We start from the raw sequence: 22,552 nt of genomic DNA, 5'->3' as shown, positions 1-22,552 counted from the left end.
ACTTCCTCTTGCTATCGTTAGCCTGGAAAGAACATGCATTAAGAGATATTTAACAAAGGCCTCAGAGGATCTGTAAGTGACATGATCTGTACAAAGCAAGTAACAATAAAAGCCGTGACATCTCCGGAGATGTGGAGTCTTCTGATATTACCTGTTAGATCAGCACTGAACTGGTGTACAGAAATAGAGATTTGTCACTCAGCATTATTTTGTTCATTAGACAAATTTGTGGCAATTTTGTGGACAAACTGACATCTCTGACACCTCGGTAATAAGACATGTTCTTTTCTTTTTCTAGAAAGCATGCCATGTTTTCTTATTCTCAGCAGTTTCCACCTAGTAAAGCTTATCTGTGATTTTGCTGCCATGATTACACTAAAGCTGGGAAAATTAAAGATCATCTCTCCAATCAAATGCTACATACTGCCTAGTAGGGGTTGCTGAATTTGCGGTTCTGCTTTTTGAAGCCCAGAGGAATTCATGTAGCTGATAAGTAGTCACTCGTAAAGCAGCTGATGGTTTCCTTGCTGCTCTAATATTTCTTCACTACTGTTCAATTACAGTTATCTCTGACTTATTAAAGAACAACTATACCTTTAATATAAGTTGTGTAAAGGGCTTCTCCCTGTCCTCCTACTCTGCATTGCTGATTGTAATGTAGAGCAGAGCAGGCCATGCATTAGTAGATTTTAGAACAAATGTTTGTACCAACAGTCATACGAAAATTCAAATGGAAATTCTCAGTACATTTGATGACTTAAAGTATGTCGATGGAAAGTACTTCAAAATTTCATCTGCTTTTAACATTCGATTTGAGAACAAATGGGCTTTACTGAATGAAAACAACATATACTGTTAGGAATTTGGTAGGATGAGAGGGGAGTGTGGAAGAGAAAAGCAAGAAATGTCAAACATTTGTGTATCACTGTTTACTGAGAACATAGTGAGTTATGGCCATGAAATTCATCTTTTGGTGAAATAAAGCTATCTGATATTCATCTAACTTGATGACTCTGACACATCCCTAGCCACACCACACCGGGTGCCTCTGCCATTCATTTCACTGATGGGCTTTTTACTTCCTTCCAATTCAGTACCCACCTGAGAATTCATAGAGGATCCAGGATTGGGACCCCTATGGCATCGAGACCAATTTCACCATGCATGGAGACAGGCCTTTTCTCCACCTGCATTCCTTGAAAGTTGTATGTTTCTACTTGTCTGGGTTACCGCATACTCACTATTTTTGCTTTTATTTTTTTTCTTTTAATTAGGAAATAACTGCATTTACTATAGACACATACTACACTAGGGCTCTCCCCTCTGTGTTTCCAGTGTATACCTTGGGCCTTTTTATGGTTCTCCAGTCGTCTTCTTTTTTAGTCTGACCCCTTGGACCTTTGAGGACCACCACCACTTGAATCCTAGACTGTTATAAATTTGTTTACCAAAATGTTTCCATCCTTTGAATTTTCTCATCACTGCGGTCACAAATGAACACTGATTTTACCCCACTAATGATTAGAAAATCAAATGAACGGTCAAAAACAACATTTGTGAACTATTTCCTACTAGTGTACGGCCAGCTTACATGCTTTTTCTGCCCTGGCATGCTAAAATCAAGCAGTGTTTGTCACATCTCTATTGTCTTGTCTGGTTGCAGCAGTCTGTGAACCAGATGAGCACTGGCATGACACATGAATAGAAAACAATTACTGTCCTGCAATCACTGAATAGAGATCAGATGGCCATTTTTTTCTAAAGCCAGGAAATGCTGATTTATTAAAAGTAGAGTTAGCTTTTAATGCCTTTAAAGTAAACCTGTATCCAAAAGTCAGCATAAAAGGAAATGAAATATGGTAAAATCACCAAAGCTTTGCCATATGCTTTAGTTTGTATCATTTTATCATTGGTTCTAACGTTGGCTGATTCTCTCTTTCAATTGTTTTGATTGCATTTTCTTTTAAAATTCTCTTTCAATCTCATTGGCTGATTCTCAGAGGATTATATAATGTTATTGATGCAATAGCACATGCAGTAATTACAGCAGTATTTTGCCAAATTTTTGCTGGAATGTATCTTTCATTACCATAACCACTTGTCGATCGTGCACTGTAGTTTCACTGCTGCAGTGTGGACCGCCTGCACAGAATCATGTATATATACGTGATTTTGCATTTCCGGGTAGGGGGCAAATACACGTGCACCCGCCCACCCAGCTGTGCTGTCACTGGCTCAAGCACATGTCGATCACCAGCTCCAGCACATGCCGATCACCGATTGGCAGAGTGAGTGATAGGAGAGAGCTCTGTGTACTGTATGTAAACAGAGAGCTCTCCACTGACAGCAGCGATATGGCGGTTTTCGTTTCCCTGCAAAGCGGGGAATAAAAACCAGCACATCCCTTATTAAAATCAACACACAGTAAACACTTTATACATTACTAGGCACACAGTTAACCCTGTGATTGCCCCAGATGTTAACCCCTTCCTAGCCAGTGTCATTCATACAGTGTCAGTGTGTATACTGATCACTGTAAAGGTGTCACTGGTGATGTCATTGGCAGTTAGTAAGTTCCCCCCAGCATCAGTTAGTGTCAGATTACCCACTGTACTATTACAGTATTGTGGATAGTCACTGATGACTGTCATTACTAGTGTAAAATAAAAAAAAAATAACAATTCCAGTATATATCCTATAGTTTGAAGATGCTATAACCTTCATGCAAAAAATTTATATATTCTTATTGGGATTTTTTTTTTACCTAAAATATGTAGCAGAATACATTTTAGCCTACATTATTGAAGAAGTTTGATTTTATTTTTTTATATTTGGATGTTTTATAGCAGATAGTAAAAAATATTGTTTTTTTTTTTTTTCATTATATAATAAAAATTAAAAAAAAAAGTTGTGATCAAATACCACCAAAAGAAAGCTTTTCTTTGTGGGAAGAATATTATATAAATTTAATTTGAGTACAGCATTCCATGACCACGTATTTGCCAGTTAAACTAGCGCATTGCCGAATAGCAAAAAAATGACCTGGTCATGAAGGGGTAAAATCTTCCGGAAGTGGATAATATATGTAATAATTCGCAAAATTTTACTACACGTATTATCACTGTGTTAGCTTCTACCTGGTAATAGTTGTGAAATACTATTGGGTGCTTATTGAGTATAGCAGAAAAAGGAGCCATTTGAGATGGAGAGAAAATTACGATGGTAAGCTCCATTAGCAGGTTCCTCCTAAACATTCTGTATTAAACTGTATTGGAACTGTACTGCCTCCCTTATATTGTAAAGCACTGTATAAACTGTTGGTGCTATATACATTCTGTATAATAATAGTATAATCTTTTATGAAAAGTAGAGTCATTCAATAGGTGAAGTTGCTGTAAACCCTAACTATATTGCATTTAGTTTGGACTGTGTATCATATACCATTTCTTGTGTAATGTGTGTTGAAACAACTACTTGTAGTCTCCACTCAGGGTGGCAATGTAGAAGCACAACCAGGATAGAGCATTGCTCCCCTATAGAGGCTCATTCACACTGGCGGATTCCATCTAGCAGATCTGCCTGCTCAGTGGGAGATCTGTCCACTGATCCCCGCTGAGCAGGAGGATGACAGGTACGTGCCCATTCTGCTAGTGTAGAGCGGACACAAACACAGCCACAGTTCTCTATGGGGCGTTCTGATGTAAACGTACCGCCTGTCCATTTATATCTGACTGTCATCCGATCCAATCCACTAAACGGACAGGGAACAGATCCCCCATCCAGATCAGACCTTGGAAAACAATGGACAGAAGGATCCAATCTGTCCACCCATGTGAAAGGGCCTAACAGGAAATGCCTGAACAAGGGTTTTGATAGCAGGATCACTAAGTATTCATTTAGTAAAAACTCCAGATTCAAGATAGTTGCAATGACCTATGAAATGACTTAATCCGATAGGAAATATTTAGTGATTGGATCTACATATACTTCAAATATTCATTTCTTGTGAAAAAATTACAATTTCATGCCTCTGCAATATTTACAGTATATTTATGAACTGAGCACTTTTTATGAGAAAATTGTCATGAAATAAAATAATGAATACATTTGCCGTGAACTGATCCTAATGGAATTACATTTAAAATAAACTTCATTGCAAACCATACTTCCTGCTAGGAAATGATTTATTAACTGGAACGCCAGCCACTTCTGTAGCTCAAAATACATTACTTGTTACATATAATTACAGAATTTTTCTTCTTAGTAATGTTGTCTTTTTCATCAATGTACTTCTTCAAATTGCTGTATATGCCTGCTGATAGGAGGTCACAGTGATATTAGAGGAAGCTGAACAATACAAAGAGGAGTACTCATGAACTGAATTGTACCTAAAGAAGTATATGACTCAGACAGGTTCATTTTTGACAGGAAGGAAGAAAAAGATGAGAACCTTTAAATATTTTATTTAGAATTATTTTAATGGTTATTTTTCTGCCCTTTCTTCATGTAATGCTTGAGTCATTGTACATCTATCAGGGCACTACTTCAGACTCTTTGTAAAAGGGATATCTATCTGATAATTTACCTCTCAGCATGGGCCCATCCTTCCTGGAAGATGTTTGTTTTACAGGAAAGTCAGACATGCCTTCTAAAATTGTATTCTTTTTAAACTGGGTCAAGTAACTTGGGGAAAGACCTGCTGCCTGATTTTTGGAATGATAATACCAGTTTAATAGAAAACTGCAAACAATGGTTGCCACATCTGTATCAAGAGTGACCATAAGAAAACAATATTTTGTACTATGCAGATGTGTTTATTGAAGTTAAAGCAGAACTAAACTCTTCTATCCTTTACAGCCAAGGAAGCTGCAATTTTAGGCTCTGTTTGATCTTCAGTTGTCCTGGTGTTGCACATGTGATCAATTATGACACCGGCCATTTGATGGCTTGACAATTTGCTTGAGAGCACAAGCAAATGTGACAGTTTTCATTCATGGCATTCCTTGAATGCCCCTATAGCGTTAGTATGGACGGTAGACAGGCATTAAAGTGGAGTTCCACTCACCCTGTCAAAAAATAAAAGCAGCTACAAAAACTGTAGCTGCTGACTTTTAAAAAACAGCCACTTAGCTGTCCCTCGGTCCTGCGGTGTGTCTCCCGCAGCCCGTTTCACCAGCCCGTATTCCAGCTTGCGGCTTCACAGCCGGGTATCCACTGCGCATGGGCGAGTAGTGCTGTGCTTCATGAATGGTCCTGTAGTCTTCTGGGACCTGTCACGTGTCCCAAAAGATTATAGGGAGGGAGGGAGGACGCCTTCCGCTTCCGGCCACCTAGGTGATCGGACCGGAAGTGGGAGCAGGTACCTGTCAAATTCGGGTACCCCCCCCGCCCCCCAAAGGAGCGGGGGAGCAGTCCTTAAAGTGCAACTTTCCCTTTTGGGTGGAGCTCCGCTTTAATGAGCGTTAGTATGGGCGTATTAAAAGCATTAAAAATGCTCCTCAAATGCACTGTGCGTGGTTTTGAGGCGTTTTATAAGCGTTTTACAAGTGTTATAAACCTCACCACAAACGCCTATAATAAACTCTAATGGTATTAACACGCGGCAACCACAGTGCAAAGGGCATTTGAGGAGCGCCACCAAAAACTTGAATGAGAGGCGTTGAAAGGCTTCAACTCCTCCTGACTCGACATGAGGCTTCAATTTTGAAGCGACGCAACGCTAACGCTTCATGTTTTGATAATGTTAAAAACATCCCTCAAATACCTGCCTTCAAAGACAGTATGAACTAGACCTAACTGGAAATTAAAAATTAAGCCTTGAAGTTCATACAGGGAATACCTTCTACTTGCTCAGGACCCTTTTCCTGGCATAGTGGTAGAACAAGTAAGATGGTGATCTGAGAACCTCTTTTGCTTATGTTTTTGCAATACTAGAGAGGTATTCTCAGACACACCTACTTATGGTTCCTTACCACCTTTCATGTACACAAAGCCTGATGTAATCCATGTGTTAGCACCCACCACAGGTGTGTGGAACTTTATAAATGATGATTATTGTATTGTTTCTTAACTAGCATTATTAGTTCACTAACCAGTTTCAGTTGATTCCTGAAATTGCTTTGTTAAAGGCTAAGTTAATCTTTTCCAGGAAATTGCCAGTATCCAGTATTATTATAAACTGTGCAGCTTTGCTTTTTAGGCCATTTGGGCCCCGCACCTGAAAGCCTGGTCAAAAAATCAATCCCGATGCCCTGCCTTGTTTCTAAGGCAGGCTGGGAGGAGTTGGATGGTTGATGACAGCTTGACTAGTGTGGTTTGAAATTACACACAAGCGCATATTGATCTCTTTTTTTATTGAGATCAAACAATCTGGCTAAATGTCTGTGGTGGGGGGAATCACCTGAGTGTAGAGTGGCTTTTTCACAGAATCTATCTGGATATACTTGGATCGAGCATTTTTATTTGAAGCACATTTATAGGACTTTATTTACTCAATAAGGCACTTAATTGTGTTTTGTTTTGTTTATATAAAAGTAGCCATTTTTTGCAGGTTCACATATTATTGTTGGTTTATATGTGTTTTAGGTTGGAGTACACCATATTCTAGAAATATTTTACAATAAAATCAAATTAAAGTGACCTTGTCGGGGGTAAAAAGTGTCCCATAAAGTTTCACTGCAAAAGAGGTCGCTGCATACTCCTCTCTCCTGTGTGTCCTACATCTCTCCATTCCAGGGCTGCAGCCTCGACACTGTCTCCGGCATTCAACAGTTTTGGTAATGTCAGATTCTTGTGTCCCCTGCCACCCATTGTGGTGCCATTCTCCAACTCCTTCATCACTACAGAACTGAGCAGTGACAAAGGTATTGGAGGAAGGAATTACAGTGAGCAGCAGAGAATACAGGCTTCCAATATTCCTGAAAGTATGGAATGGTGGAAACACTGTACGCACATACTTTCGTACAGTAGATATTGGCTTTAGATTTTCAGCTCATGTGGTAAAATCCAGGCAGTTATTGATTGGGAAGGAAAAAGAAGGCACTTTATGGTGTCTCTTATAATCCAGTTATAATATTTTGCTGGATATGCACTGAATACAAGTAGACTTTAAAGTGTAATTCCATTCAAATTCTAACTAAGGCTAAATCTACTGTCACCTCCACTTAACTCCCACCCCCATTCTAGCCTGTAAAAGAAAAGATGTCTATTCTTACCTTTTCTGAAGCCGCTCCGATCTGGTCACATGATCGGGCCCCAGATCCGGCTTCAGTATAGAGGAGAGGCAGAGACAGCGGCTGCAGAGCCTGAGAGATGAAATTAAACATAGACTTAACAATTTGACACTTTTGCGCTGTATTAATTTGAATGCCACATAGAAAGTAATAGCAAAAAAAAATAGCCAACACAGTATCGCAAGTAACAACCCATAAACATATAAAACACAAGGGTGCGGCGCTATGGATAAAAATAAAAGACCAATAATGTCCGGCAGAAATAAAAAGTCTCTGAAATAAAACATAAATATCAAATAAATTACCAAAAAATTCCAAAATAACTATGGGAGTCCACCATCACAAACCCCTCAGAAAATGCTGCCTCTTACCAAACCAAAATGACCACACAATTAAGTACGGGTCAAAAAAGCGCAGTGCAGATTCCAAATATGAATGACGAACCTGGACACTTTTAGCTCTGGAGGAATAAGCTGATTCCCAGGTGTTGAATATAGGAAAAATGCCTGTTGGATCCCTTTCAAGATTCCCATATCAAGGCATTAACTCCCAACTGATAATCCAGATATTTTGCGAGAAGTAAACCAGTGAAAATGAATTATCCTCAAACAGGACAATATCATCCAAAAAGCAGGAAAATCCTCATAGTGTAGTATAATCAAAAGGATTTATTGCCTTAAAACGTAGTATTAAACGTACATCAAGAAAAAATTAAAACAGCATGTCACCATATAACCAAATGGTATGTTTCTAACCCACAAGATGGCCGCCACGGTCCGGTGCATGCTGACGTCACTCGCTTTGGCTCCTTCCATTACCCATAGACTTACTATGGGCGAGCCAATGTTGGTTGTCTCTTCTCTACACAGAAGCCAGAGTTGGAAGCTGATCATGTGACCGGACTGGATCACACTCAGAATAGTTAAGTATACACATCTTTTCTTTTACAGGGTAGATAGAATAATCTTAAAAGGGGGGTGGAAGTAGATTTAGCCTTAGGACACTTTAAATATCCTTTAAAAATACATGTAAGTATGCATGCAAATATGCGCAAAAAGTGTACATTATTAAGCCCTGAAACTGTGAACCTAGCCTTGGTTCATTTTTTTTTGGTCAATTTTCCAGCTGACTTATCTTACTTTGCTATACTATTGACCTTTACTGTATGCTGGTTTCCCAAATGAGCTATTTTAGAATGAGAAAAGACTTGTAAATATTTAAATGAGTGTGTGCTATTCACCACCTGGGAAGATTGTTCAGTCTCCCTGGGTGTTATATAAAGCCGCGCTGCTGGCTCTTCCTTTGCTTCAAAGCAATAACGGAACAATACCAAACTGTATCTCATATATGAATTATAATTCCATTTTATACTATTTAAAGAGCAATTTTCTTCACACGTCCACAATGAATGTATTATGTATGTCCCTACATAATAGTTATTCATTTAACCTCTGTATTGTTGCTTGGTATGTCTTATTTTAGTAAACCTTTTTGTTCATAAAAAAAAATACTGTACTATATCTGTTGAAAGTGATATTAATTCAATTTATATTTCTGGGATGATACAAATTCCTAGACCTCTGCTCAAATGTCCTTTGATTTTAATGTGGTACCTAACAATAATGGCATGCCATCATAAAATCAATTGTATTTCTGGTGTAATATGCTGTTTCAGTTTTAATAACTCAGTGTTCCTTAAAGTATAACTAAACCCAAGAACAAAAATGTAATATTTTGAAGCTTACCAGTCCTTGGTGGTGGTATGTGGTGGCTGCATTGGTTTTCTTTTTTTTTTTACCCTGCAATTTGTGTATAATTCTAAAAAATTTTTTACAGATAAATAAAAAATATATTTAAAGCAGAACTTTATTTTTTTCTAATAGCTAGCAGCTTTTATTTTAACGGATAGGTTTTTTTTTAGCAGAAGGTATTTTGCAAGTCTCTTCTGCTAAAGAAGAAATCCTCTCCTTGCAATTTTCAAAATAATGTAAATTGCCTGTGACTCCTGTGCAATGTACTGTACACCTGGGCCATCCACGGTTTCTAAAAGATATGGAGAATGCAGTCAGAGACATGCAACCACAAAGATGCAGCATAGAAGATAGTGAGGGACAGTTTTGCTATCGCTATGCTTTGACATCAGTTTATAAACTTCAAACCATTCGAAATGTAATTCGGGGTGAAGTTCGACTTTAACTTTCAAATCATTTGTTACCCGGTTTATATGAAAACATATAATGTTGTTTTTACAGAAAGGTGCTGAAAGAAATAGCTGTTGGTGAGTTGAATCCAAATGAAACAGTTCAAGCTAACCTGGAAGCACAACTACTCTCCAAACTAGACCACCCAGCCATCGTCAAGTTTCATTCAAGCTTTGTAGAGAATGCAAGTTTCTGCATCATCACTGAGTATTGTGAGGTAAGGAAAAGTGAAATAATTCCAAGAGAGAACTTATTATATATTCCAAGAAGTATAATGATATATAAAAGTATTATTCACTAATTCTGCCACTTTCAGCAGCAGTGTTTTACCTGTCATGTGAACCAATTAGGATGAGAAAAAATGGAAACTGCCTTTGTTGGCTTGTTTTGAAGGCGCCTAATAGCTTCAGCACTTGCTGAGTATCTAATGCTGACAGATTCCAGAATTGCAGCAAAGATAGCCACTTGACTTACCTATAAAATGGGGGCACATGCCTGTGTGTTCATCCCCCGGACGAAGCTACGAAATCTCTGTAGCGCAACGCGTTGGGGAGGGGCAGTGATGTCACCGCGCACTCTATCTACTATACGGCGAGTACTGAAGGTGTGTGGATAAACACCCACCGCTCTGTTTTAGCTGCAAGCTGCGGATCTTGATATATCTAAAAGCGCTAATGTGTTATATGACATGTGAGTGCATTATGGAAGCACATTAAAGCTGTTTTTACCTCTGGGATAAGACACCATATTCTTTATTTCTCTTTTGCATGAGATATACGAGGAACACAAAGGCAGAGGATTAAGGAGTGGATCAGAGGAGGGAGTATCCCTCACAGCCCTGCAGTCACACAGGTTTACAACATTATTGCAAAGACCTTATCTTCACACTGAAGGAGAGCATATCTGTCTTGGCTGGATACTCATTGGCACAGTTACATTTGGGACAGTATTGCTGCTTTCTTCACAGTAGACTTTTTATTATATTAATTCTCTTGTGGTTTACAGATGGAATATTTGCACATTTTTATGAGGATTGCACATATAGTGATTTGATAGTATATCATTGTATCAATTTATTTCATTTTTATACCTTTTTTATTTATTTATTCACATCAGTCACTTTATATTAATTATTTTTATTTATTTCATAAGCACTTTGCACTTTTTTGTTTGCACTTTTTGATGGTATTAGAGCGCGGTAATTATTTAAATATTAAGTGACAACCATGCCTTTTTGTGAAAGTGCTGATTCAGTGTATAGATATTTACTTGTAGTAATATTATTGACAGTTGAAGATGCACTATAGTCATTCTAATGTTGTTAAAGTGGTCCTTCAGCTTACCCCGACCACAAAGGACACCACTGGGTCCCACACTGCCATCTTGCTTGTGACATCATTGCAATGCCCTCCTGCTCCTCCGAATTCAGCGATGACGCGTAGCTAGGCCCGCCCACTTCCAGCTTAGTGAATAAGTGACTAAAGGCCTCCTGGGATATTTGACGTGAATATCCCAGGAGGCCCAGCGAGCACTGTGCACATCATTCATCAAGGAGGGGTGGGGCTGAGCTGTTTCTACAAAAAAAAAAGGTACATATGAAAAACAAAACAAAAACTCCCCTATTGGGTTGGAGCAGGAGGGACATGCAAAAATGGCTGAAGTTCTCCTTTGATACAGTCAAGGAAGTTGCTATCTTAGCCTTTGATCTGCATTTGCCATGGTGTTGCAGATGTGATCAGCTATTGCATTAACCATTTGATGGTTGACAGTTCAGTTGAGAGCTAATATAAGCACATTAGTAATTGTAACAGTTATCATTCAGGGCATGCCTTGAATGGAACATTTTTGGGAAACAGTGAAATTGGTGGGTTTTGTTCCATTTTAAAGGGTTTATCAGTGAATGTTAATGTTTTAGAAACTTTGGTAGTAAATAACAAAGAGTAGTGTAAGAACGATCTTGCACTACTCTTCTAAACATCAGAAAATCAGAGTAGATGCTTCTCCTAATAAACAAAAGGGGTGCATGCCCCTTTGTTAATTATGAGCCATCCGTTCTCCATTCTGCCGTATTTCTGACAGGTGTCACAGAACAGAGAGCTGGAGCTGTATGTTCTGCAGTCTCAAACCCCCCCTTGCTTAGCTCAACCCTACAGGCTTTGCTGATGTCTACAGTACTGACAGCTCACATTCTATACAACAGGTCATGCCTGGCAGGAATCTGTGGCAGTTTTCTATAAGGAAAATTGCTATCGTCCCTAAGGGCAGACCTGCGGTAGCTTCTATATCACCCTGAAGTAGAAATTGGCGTGGGTGGTGCAGATAGACCTGAAGCAGGTCTGTCTGCTTAGGTAATGTGCTGCATGCTATGCTAGACAATTTCATGTACCATTATAATGTTAATTCCCTGTCTTGTTTCTAAATAACATTTGCAACTATTGATATTCTTGTTTTAATCTTTTCTTGGCCATTACATATGCAAATCTGCTTCCTGCTGATTCTCCTATTTTACTGTGAGTCTACCAGACAAGGTCTTTTAGACTAATAATAACTTTCTGTGGTCTTTAATGGGGTGAAACACTGTCAAGCGAAGCCTAATGCGGCTTGTGAAAGCTGAAATGTTCTCTGTGAAAGTGTGATTTTCACTTATATGAACACTTTAGCATCTATTATCTGTGCATACCTTCGGAGGGCACCAGATATGGGTTGTTTTCATTGAAGGTGTGAGAGGACTGTTAACCATGAAGCATTATTATGGCAGAAAGACCGTTGTTCCCCAAAGATTGGAATGGCTCCTGGTGTGTCTTGTGTAGCTACACAATCATGCAAACCTATAGAATATGTGTGCATGTCTATGAATGCATCTCTAAAGATATAATAAAAATTCAATAGTCCTTTCATTTTCTATACCTACCTTTATTATTTACTTTGTTGCCCCTCTGACTTTTACTTGATTTAAAGCTGATCTGTAGCCACCTAAGAAAACTTGTATTTGTATGTCTGATGTCCATTTATGTTTGTATTAGAATTCACTTGTTATTTTCCGTATTTGCAGCCTATGCATGGTGGTATGGGATTATTTGTGGCCACTGTGTTCAGAAGATTCTATGAGATAGAACTGTTATATAGTGGTATCATGAAATTGTAAAGGGGTATGTAACAAGCATAAGAAAAATGTAATGTTAGTGAGTCTTCCAAGCCTCCAAACTGATGCTAGGCCAATCAAGTGCTGATCTAAGGAGCCCATCCTTGCTCAATGAAGATACACTAACAAAAAAGGAGAAGTCGCACTCTGATGATGTCACTTAATCAATACATGTTTATTCAGCCATACAAGTAACACAGTTCATCCCCCGCCTGTGTTGCCTATATGGCTGAATAAAAATGTACTGACCATTGATCTCTATAAGCATCATGTAACATATTCCCAGTTTCTTATTGACTTCTGCAGCATATCCCCAGTCAAAAATGTAGCGTGTCCACACTCTCTGACCCTTATTTCCTCTATTAGGTTTGCAGTTTCTGACAGTCCTCTTAAGCATTACATACAGTGCATTCATAAAATATTCAGACCCCCTTCACTTTATTTTAATTTTGTTGTGTTGCAGCCTGATACTACAGTTGTTTAACTTCATATTTTCCTCATTAATCTACACTCAGTACCCCATAATGACAAACTGAAAATAGAATTTTAGAAATGTCTGTAATTTCTTAAAAAAAAACCTGCAATACCACATGTACTTACGTACAGTAGGTGTTCAGACCCTTTAATTAGTACTATGTTGAAGCACCTTTGGCAGCAATGACAGTCTCACGTCTTTTTGGGTATGACACAGCAAGCTTTGCCCACCTGGATTGGGGGATTTTCTGCCATTCTTTACAAATCCTCTCAAGCTCAGTCAAGTTGGATGGGGACCGTCAGTGTGCAGCCATTTTCAGATCTCTCTAGAGATGTTCAGTGGGGTTCAGTTAAGGCTCAGGCTGGGCCACTCTAGGGCATTCACAGAGTTGTCCCTGAGCCACTCCTGTGTTGTCTTGGCTGTGTGCTTAGGATTGTTGTCATGTTGGAAGGTGAACCTTCGGCCCATGCTGAGGTCCTGAGCGCTGTGGAACACATTCATTGAGGATATCCCTATACTTTGCTCCATTCAGCTTTCCCTAAACCCTGACCAGTCTCATAGTCCCTGCTGCTGAAAAACACCCCCACAGCATGATGCTGCCACCACCATGCTTCACTGTTGGGATGATATTGGGCAGATGATATTGGGCAGGTGATGAGCGGTACCTGGTTTCCTCCAGACAAGCCAAATAGTTCAATCTTAGTTTCATGAGACCATAGCATCTTGTTCCTCACAGTCTGAAAGTCCTTTGGGTGCTTTTTTGCAAACTTCAAGCGGGCTTTCATGTGCTTTTTATTTTTTTGACTGAGGTGAGGCTTCCATCTAGCCACTCTACCCTAAAGCCCAGATCAGTGGAGGGCTGCAGTGATGGTTGTCCTTCTGGAACTTTGGCCCATCTCCACATAGGATTTTTGGCACTCAGTCAGTGACCACCAGGTTCTTGGTCACCACCTACTAAGGCCCTTTTCCCCCCGTTTACTCAGTTTGGCTTGGCGACCAGCTCTTGGTAGAGTCCTGGTTGTGCCAAACTTCTTCCATTTGAGAAGGAGGCCACTGTGCTCTTGGGAACCTTCAATGCAGCAGACATTTTTTGTATCCTTCCCCAGATCTGTGCCTTGCTATAACTCTGTTTCTGAGCTCCCCAGGCAGTTCGTTTGACCTCATGGCTTTTGCACTGATACAGTACTGTCAGGGCTCCCAGGTGTGACCAGAGGTGTGTGACTGATGCAGGGAAACGCAGACTTCAGATATGTGATAAACAATATAATTTATTAACACTAACCATACAAACATAAACGCAGTGCAATACTAAAACATAATACAGTGCAAACAAACCAAACCAACCACCCACAGATAACAGTACATACAAGCAAGCGTCGTCAGGCAGGCCGGGTCAATATCAATAGGGCAGGTAGGTACAGGGGGAGCAAGCGGAGAATGGTCGGGGTCACAGGCCAGGTTCAGCAGGTAGCAAGCAGCGTAGTACAGAGGGTCAGGCAGAGGGATGGTCAGGGTCACAAGCCAGGGATCAGAACAGGTAGCAAGCAGCGTGGTACAGAGGGTCAGGCAGAGGGATGGTCAGGAGCGAGCCGGGATCAGAGCAGGAGAAGTCAGCAGCGGTTCAGATCAGGCAGGGTCAGCAAAGGAACAGAAACAGGATGCAGGACAGATACAGGGCCCAGGACAAACACAACACCAAGGCAGAGTCTGCAAGTCTGGCCATCCCTTAAATACACCAGTATCATCAGTTCCAGGTGTTAGCTGGCTGAAAGGTTGAGTCTCTGATTGCTGGGAGCACCCGCTGGCCAGCCCTGGTACTGCAGATCAAAAGGCAGGTGAGTCCCACCATTGCTGGCCAGTCCATTCCTGACAGTACCCCCCCCCTCAAGGAGCGGCCTCAGGACGCTCCAAACAGTCCTAGCTGGGCAAAATGTTCCACCGCCCGGGTCTGGTAACTGGCGGGATATCAAAGACTGGCACACCGGGCAGGACTCCGGGCAGCGGCACACCGGGCTGGACTCCGGGCAGAGGCACACCGGGCTGGACTCCGGGCAGAGGCACACCGGGCTGGACTCCGGGCAGAGGCACACCGGGCTGGACTCCGGGCAGAGGCACACCGGGCTGGACTCCGGGCAGAGGCACATCGGGCAGGACTCCGGGCAGAGGCACATCGGGCAGGACTCCGGGCAGAGGCACATCGGGCAGGACTCCAGGCAGAGGCACATCGGATTACCAGGTGAAGCAGCAGGAAGCGAGCCACCAGGCGGAGCAGCAGGCACCGGGCCTCCGGGCGGAGCAGCGGGCCCCGGGCGGAGCAGCAGGCACCGGGCCGACGGGCGGGGCGGCGGGCACAGGGCCCCCAGGCGGGGCGACGGGCATCGGGCCCCCAGGCGGGGCGACGGGCGCCGGACCCCCAGGTGGAGCGACAGGTCTCGGGCCCTCAGGGGGGCCTGAGTACAGGCATCAGGCTGAGTAGAGGATTCAGGCTGAGTAGAGGCTTCAAGCTGAACCACGGAAGGCAGGTTCACCGGTTTGGATACTGGCAGGATGGTATCGGTTGGAAAGAATTTTCGCTTTTTTCTGGTTTTAACTACTGGAGCACTGCAAGTAAACGCAGGTCTGCAAACGAATGGAGCAGCTGGAGACAGAGAAGAACTGGAGGATGGAACAGGAGAGGGAGCAGTTGCTACAGAGGGCTTTTTTACAGGGTTAAAGGCAGGATAGGTGCAGCGAGTGGGAACAGGGTACTGACATGCGGTAGATAGCAGGGCAGGAGGAGCTGTTGGGAATACAGGAGTAGAGCTTTGAGGAAATAGATTAGAAGCAGGACTGGGTTTTTGTAAGCTGACTGAGGCTGGGTGCAACAAGTCTGTCCATGTCTGCAGTATGGGTTGAACAAAGCTGAGCTTACACAAAGCCTGTCTGACCAAAGACTGCACTGCGTTTATACAATCTCTTAGTATCTGTGGTGAACATGTGGAATAACGCTCCAGAAAGTAACCCACATCATCCTCTAATAACCACACCAGGGACTCTACCTGGTCTGCACTAAATGGTGGCAAAAATTCATCCCTGCATTCGGGGGAACCAGATGAAACCAACTCAACACAAACCTTAATCAATGGCTGCACCATAGAGAAATCTGTGCCCTGATCTACTAGAACATGAGCGAGCCGTATACATTCTAGCAGTTCATCCCGGGTATACTCCTTCAGAGTCTGATAAGCATATTTTCTGTCATCAAGCACTAGCAGAGATAAATACTCAACCTCATCCAGATCCATCCTTCCCAGCAACAAGCCAAGATGGCTTCCCTGTGCAGCCACTTCTGGTCAGGATTGGCCTTGGTGTAATGTCAGGGCTCCCAGGTGTGACCAGAGGTGTGTGACTGACGCAGGGAAACGCAGACTTCAGATATGTGATAAACAATATAATTTATTAACACTAACCATACAAACATAAACGCAGTGCAATACTAAAACATAATACAGTGCAAACAAACCAAACCAACCACCCACAGATAACAGTACATACAAGCAAGCGTCGTCAGGCAGGCCGGGTCAATATCAATAGGGCAGGTAGGTACAGGGGGAGCAAGCGGAGATGGGTCGAGGTCACAGGCCAGGTTCAGCAGGTAGCTAGCAGCGTAGTACAGAGGGTCAGGCAGAGGGATGGTCAGGGTCACAAGCCAGGGATCAGAACAGGTAGCAAGCAGCGTGGTACAGAGGGTCAGGCAGAGGGATGGTCAGGAGCGAGCCGGGATCAGAGCAGGAGAAGTCAGCAGCGGTTCAGATCAGGCAGGGTCAGCAAAGGAACAGAAACAGGATGCAGGACAGATACAGGGCCCAGGACAAACACAACACCAAGGCAGAGTCTGCAAGTCTGGCCATCCCTTAAATACACCAGTATCATCAGTTCCAGGTGTTAGCTGGCTGAAAGGTTGAGTCTCTGATTGCTGGGAGCACCCGCTGGCCAGCCCTGGTACTGCAGATCAAAAGGCAGGTGAGTCCCACCATTGCTGGCCAGTCCATTCCTGACAAGTACATTGTCAGCTGTGAGGCCTTTCATAGAGAGGTGTGTGCCTTTCCACAAATCATGTACAATCAATTTATTTTGCCACAGGAGGACTCCAATCAAGGTGCAGAAACATCTCAGCAATGATCAAGAGAAATGGGAGGCACCTGAGCTAAATTTCAGGTGTTGTTGCAAAAGGTCTGAAATCGTATGCCAATGTGATATTTCAGTTTTTTTCTGTTTCATACATTTGCAAACATTTCTGGTATTCTGTTTTGTCATTATGGGATACTGACTGTAGATTAAGGAGAAAAAAATGAATTTAAACAACTGTAATATCAGGCTGCAACATAAAACTGAAAAAAGTGAAGGGTGTCTGAATACTTTATGAATGCACTGTATGTTGAATATTATGTGTGGTGCTTTGGTGATGTCAGGGGCCACGTTTGAGATCCCAAGGATGGGTGTACATGGATGTGTCCAAAGATACAGGGCACTGTACTGGAAAGCACAGTGCCCACCACAATAACTGGTGATTAAGATGAAGCTGCATGCTCTCATCCAGTGGCCCCTACGCTGAGAACAACAAAGGAAGCCCCCTCCCCTTTGTGATAGTTAATATGCCTGGTCACCGTTGTCCCATCAAGTCTCTCTGAATACCTGAAGGTGGAGAAAAAGTAGAATTTTTATCCCCAGGGTGTCTCCAGGAGTCCTTGGGATTGTGGGACCATGTCCGGTGCATGCTAGCACATTATGATATTCCTTTGAATTAGGATGATGTCATACCCACATACATGTGCGGGGGTCTCAGCCACAGCATGCCCGTGCTGTTCCTTCAGGGCACATTCACTGGTGATGTCACTACCTGCACGTTTAGGAGATATTCATTTTTCATAAGCTTACCTGTAGGTAAAAATCACAAAGCAGATTTTACTACCACTTTTAGACTCTAAAGTTGGAAAGAAGGTAAGATGCTCCACATGCAAATGCTATGATTGTCAACATTGAGGGATGACTGTGCTGAATGTTGTCTTATCTTACCTCCATCATCACACTATGTTGGATAATGAAAATATCAATGGAATAAGTAACACAAAATAAACAGTAGTTTTAATATTTAAGGAACAAAAACTGTATATATTGCTGCTTACCCCCTCCTTAGGTGTGGTGGCTGTGTCCGTTCTCATTTTTCAGGCTAACATCTTCAACAAGTACAGAGAACACCTGTTTATCTTGCTAGAAATGCAGGTAAGGTAAAGGACAGTAGCTGGTAACACAGATTTCAGAGTTCACTAGTTTGTCATGCAGAGTTCAGTAGTTTGTAAGGCAGAGAAGTCTGCCTTACAAACTACTAAACTCTGCATTACAAAACACTGGACTGTGAACCAACCATTCAGAGTTTGGCAGTTACAAACACAGGTCAGTAGTAAGTAGTAGTTGTTCATAAATACAGTTATATAAGAGCCAATTCAACCTGACTTGCGCTAAAATGCATAGAAAATGGATGTACATTTCCATTTATTTTAGTCGCATGCTGACATCCGTTGACAAACATTTTGACATCCGTTGACAAAAATTTTGACATCTGTTGACATACATTTTGACAGCAGTTAACATTAATGTTAGAGTGCGTTAAAGCGTACTGCATTTTCACAGGATATCTTATGCATTACGGCGATATCTGCTTACATCCGTTGCATTGCGCTAAAATGCATACGTTTCATTTTAGCTCAACACAGGTCAACGCAGTGTTATGATGTGAATAGGACACATTGGAAATTATTGTTTTTCAGATGTCCTTCCATTGATCTGCATTGTACTGCTGCGCTAAAACGCAGATAAATGCATTGGTGTGAATTGAAAAAAAATACACTAACATAACATTTGTTAACAATTAGGACACTTTCACATTGACTAACTGCAGTTTGGCCACAGCGCAGGTGTAGTGCAGGGTACCCATGGTTTTATTGTGTGTTACCTGCAATTTCCCCTAGACTTCCATTATGTCCTGCTTTTTTGGTGCATTTTCTGAAAGCGCAGCACAAATTCAAGACATAATCTATGGGAAGTCTATGTGAAAACGGCAGGTAACCCACACAAAATACGCAAGTACCCTTTGCTGCACCCACACTGTGGCCAAACTGCAGCAGGGCAATGTGTAGGCAGAAAATAAAAAGAAGTGCATTTGTAAAGTAATGAAAACCACATATTAGAAAAAAAATTTTAAATAAAAAAAAAAAAAAAAAAAAAAAATATATATATATATATATATACTACTCAAAAAAATTAAAGGAACACTTTAACATCAAGTCAATTAAACTCCTGGGATATTGACCTGGTCAGTTAAGTATCAGAGGGGGCTGTTTATCAGTTTCAGCTGCTTTGGTGTTAATGAAATTAACAACAGGTGCACTATTTACCAGGTGCAGATGGGCAACAATGAGACGACTCCCAAAACAGGCATGGTTTTGCAGGTGGAGGCCACTGACATTTTTTTCCCTGCTTATCTTTTCTGACAGTTTTTCACTAGTTTTGCATTTGGCTAGGGTCGGTGTCTCTACTGGTAGCATACCTAGACCCTACAGAGGTTGCACAGGCAGTCCAACTCCTCCAGAATGGCACATCAATATGTGCCATTGTCAGAAGGTTTGCTGTATCTCCCAGCACAGTCTCAAGAGCATGATTGAGATTCCAGGAGACAGGTAGTTACTCTAGGAGAGCTTGACAGGGCCATAGAAGGTCCTTAACCCATCAGCAGGACCAGTATCTGCTCCTTTGTGCAAGGAGGAACAGGATGAGCATGGCTACAGCCCTTCAAAATAACCTCCAGCAGGACAGTGGTGTGAATGTCTCTGACCAAACAATCAAACAGTCTTCATGAGGGTGGCCTGAGGGCCTGACGTCCTCTAGTGGGCCCTGTGCTCAGTACCTGGCACCATAGAGTTTGATTGACATTTGCCATTGAACACCAGAATTGGCAGGTTCCCCACTGGCTTCCTGTGCTTTTCACAGATGAGAGGAGGTTCACCCTGAGTACATGTGACAGACGTGAAAGGGTCTAGAGAAGCCATGGAGAACATTATGCTGCCTGTAACATCGTTCAGCATGATGTTTCAGTGGTGGGTCAGTGATGGTCTGGGGAGGCATATCCATGGAGGGACAAACAGACCTGACAGGCTAGACAATGGCACCCTAACTTCCATTAGGTATCAGGATGAAATCCTTAGACCCATTGTCAGATCCTACGCTGGTGCAGTGGGTCCTGGGTTCCTCCTGGTGCACAACAATGCCCGGCCACATGTGGTGAGAGTATGCAGGCAGTTCCTGGAGGATGAAGGAACTGATACCATTAAATGACCCCCACACTCACCTGACCTAAATCCAATAGAACACCTCTGGGATAACATGTTTTGGTCATGGGGCATCCTTACGTTCCTAACACATTACCCAGTCCATATCAGTATAGATATCCAGCATGATATTTTTTCCATTGAAATCTAATGTGCTTTCAAAGTGTTCCTTTAATTGTTTGGAGCAGTGTATATACATGTATATACAGTCAGGTCCATAAATATTGGGACATCGACACAATTCTAAAATTTTTGGCTCTTTACACCACCTCAATGGATTTGAAATGAAACGAACAAGATGTGCTTTAACTGCAGACTGTCAGCTTTAATTTGAAGGTATTTACATCCAAATCAGGAGAACGGTGTAGGAATTACAAGAGTCTGCATATGTGCCTCCCACTCGTTAAGGGACCAAAAGTAATGGGACAATTGGCTTCTCAGCTATTCCATGGCCAGGTGTGTGTTCTTCCCTCATTATCCCAATTACAATGAGCAGATAAAAGGTCCAGAGTTCATTTCAAGTGTGCTATTTGCATTTGGAATCTGTTGCTGTCAACTCTCAAGATGAGATCCAAAGAGCTGTCACTATCAGTGAAGCAAGCCATCATTAGGCTGAAAAAACAAAACAATCCCATCAGAGAGATAGCAAAAACATTAGGCGTGGCCAAAACAACTGTTTGGAACATCTTAAAAAGAAGGACCACACTGGTGAGCTCAGCAACACCAAAAGACCTGGAGGACTACAGAAAACAACTGTGGTGGATGGCCGAATAATTCTTTACCTAGTGAAGAAAACACCCTTCACAACAGTTGGCCAGATCAAGAACACTCTCCAGAAGGTAAGCGTATGTGTGTCAAAGTCATCAATCAAGAGAAGACTTCACCAGAGTGAATACAGAGGGTTCACCACAAGATGTAAACCATTGGTGAGCCTCAAAAACAGGAAGGCCAGATTAGAGTTTGCCAAACGACATCTAAAAAAGCCTTCACAGTTCTGAAACAACATCCTATGGACAGATGAGACCAAGATCAACTTGTACCAGAGTGATGGGAAGAGAAGAGTATGGAGAAGGAAAGGAACTGCTCATGATCCTAAGCATACCACCTCATCAGTGAAGCATGGTGGTGGTAGTGTCATGGCGTGGGCATGTATGGCTGCCAATGGAACTGGTTCTCTTGTATTTATTGATGATGTGACTGCTGACAAAAGCAGCAGGATGAATTCTGAAGTGTTTCGGGCAATATTATCTGCTCATATTCAGCAAAATGCTTCAGAACTCATTGGACGCCGCTTCACAGTGCAGATGGACAATGACCCAAAGCATACTGCAAAAGCAACCAAAGAGTTTAAGGGAAAGAAGTGGAATGTTATGCAATGGCCTAGTCAATCACCTGACCTGAATCCGATTGAGCATGCATTTCACTTGCTGAAGACAAAACTGAAGGGAAAATGCCCCAAGAACAAGCAGGAACTGAAGACCGTTGCAGTAGAGGCCTGGCAGAGCATCACCAGGGATGAAACCCAGCGTCTGGTGATGTCTATGCATTCCAGACTTCAGGCTGTAATTGACTGCAAAGGATTTGCAACCAAGTATTAAAAAGTGAAAGTTTGATTTACGATTATTATTCTGGCCCATTACTTTTGGTCCCTTAAGAAGTGGGAGGCACATATGCAAACTGTTGTAATTCCTACACCGTTCACCTGATTTGGATGTAAATACCCTCAAATTAAAGCTGACAGTCTGCAGTTAAAGCACATCTTGTTCGTTTCATTTCAAATCCATTGTGGTGGTGCATAGAGCCAAAAATGTTAGAGTTGTGTCGATGTCCCAATATTTATGGACCTTACTGTGTGTGTATATATATATATATGTCTGCAGAGTCAATAGCTAAAGACCTCCAAACTTCGTGTGGCCTTCAGATTAGCACAACAGTGCATAGAGAGATTCATGGAATGGGTTTCCATGGCTGGGCAGTTGCATCCAAACCTTACATCACCAAGTGCAATGCGAAGCGTTGGATGCAGACGTGTTCTCTTGAGTGACGACTCAAGCTTCTCTGTCTGGCAATCCGATGGACATGACTGGGTTTGGCGGCTGCCAGGAGAACAGTACTTGCCTGACTGCATTGTGCCAAGT

The 22,552-nt window shown here is 42.0% G+C and overlaps 1 protein-coding gene across 1 annotated transcript in view; it reads left to right on the top strand.

Annotated features, from left to right (window-relative positions):
* NEK11 (NIMA related kinase 11) overlaps positions 1–22,552 on the top strand; it is a 378,537-nt gene that overhangs the window by 79,749 nt on the left and 276,236 nt on the right. Inside the window, exon 3 of the mRNA XM_089652057.1 lies at positions 9,485–9,650. Coding sequence (XP_089508183.1) covers positions 9,485–9,650 — 166 coding nt within the window. The remainder of the gene's footprint in view (positions 1–9,484; positions 9,651–22,552) is intronic.

This window comes from Staurois parvus, unplaced genomic scaffold (assembly GCF_062004578.1).
Source record: "Staurois parvus isolate SC_StPar_1 unplaced genomic scaffold, SC_StPar_1.0 ptg000670l, whole genome shotgun sequence".
Classification (NCBI taxonomy): domain Eukaryota; kingdom Metazoa; phylum Chordata; class Amphibia; order Anura; family Ranidae; genus Staurois; species Staurois parvus.
Note: the sequence above shows the minus strand (reverse complement) of the source record. Positions and strands in the feature narration are given on the sequence as shown.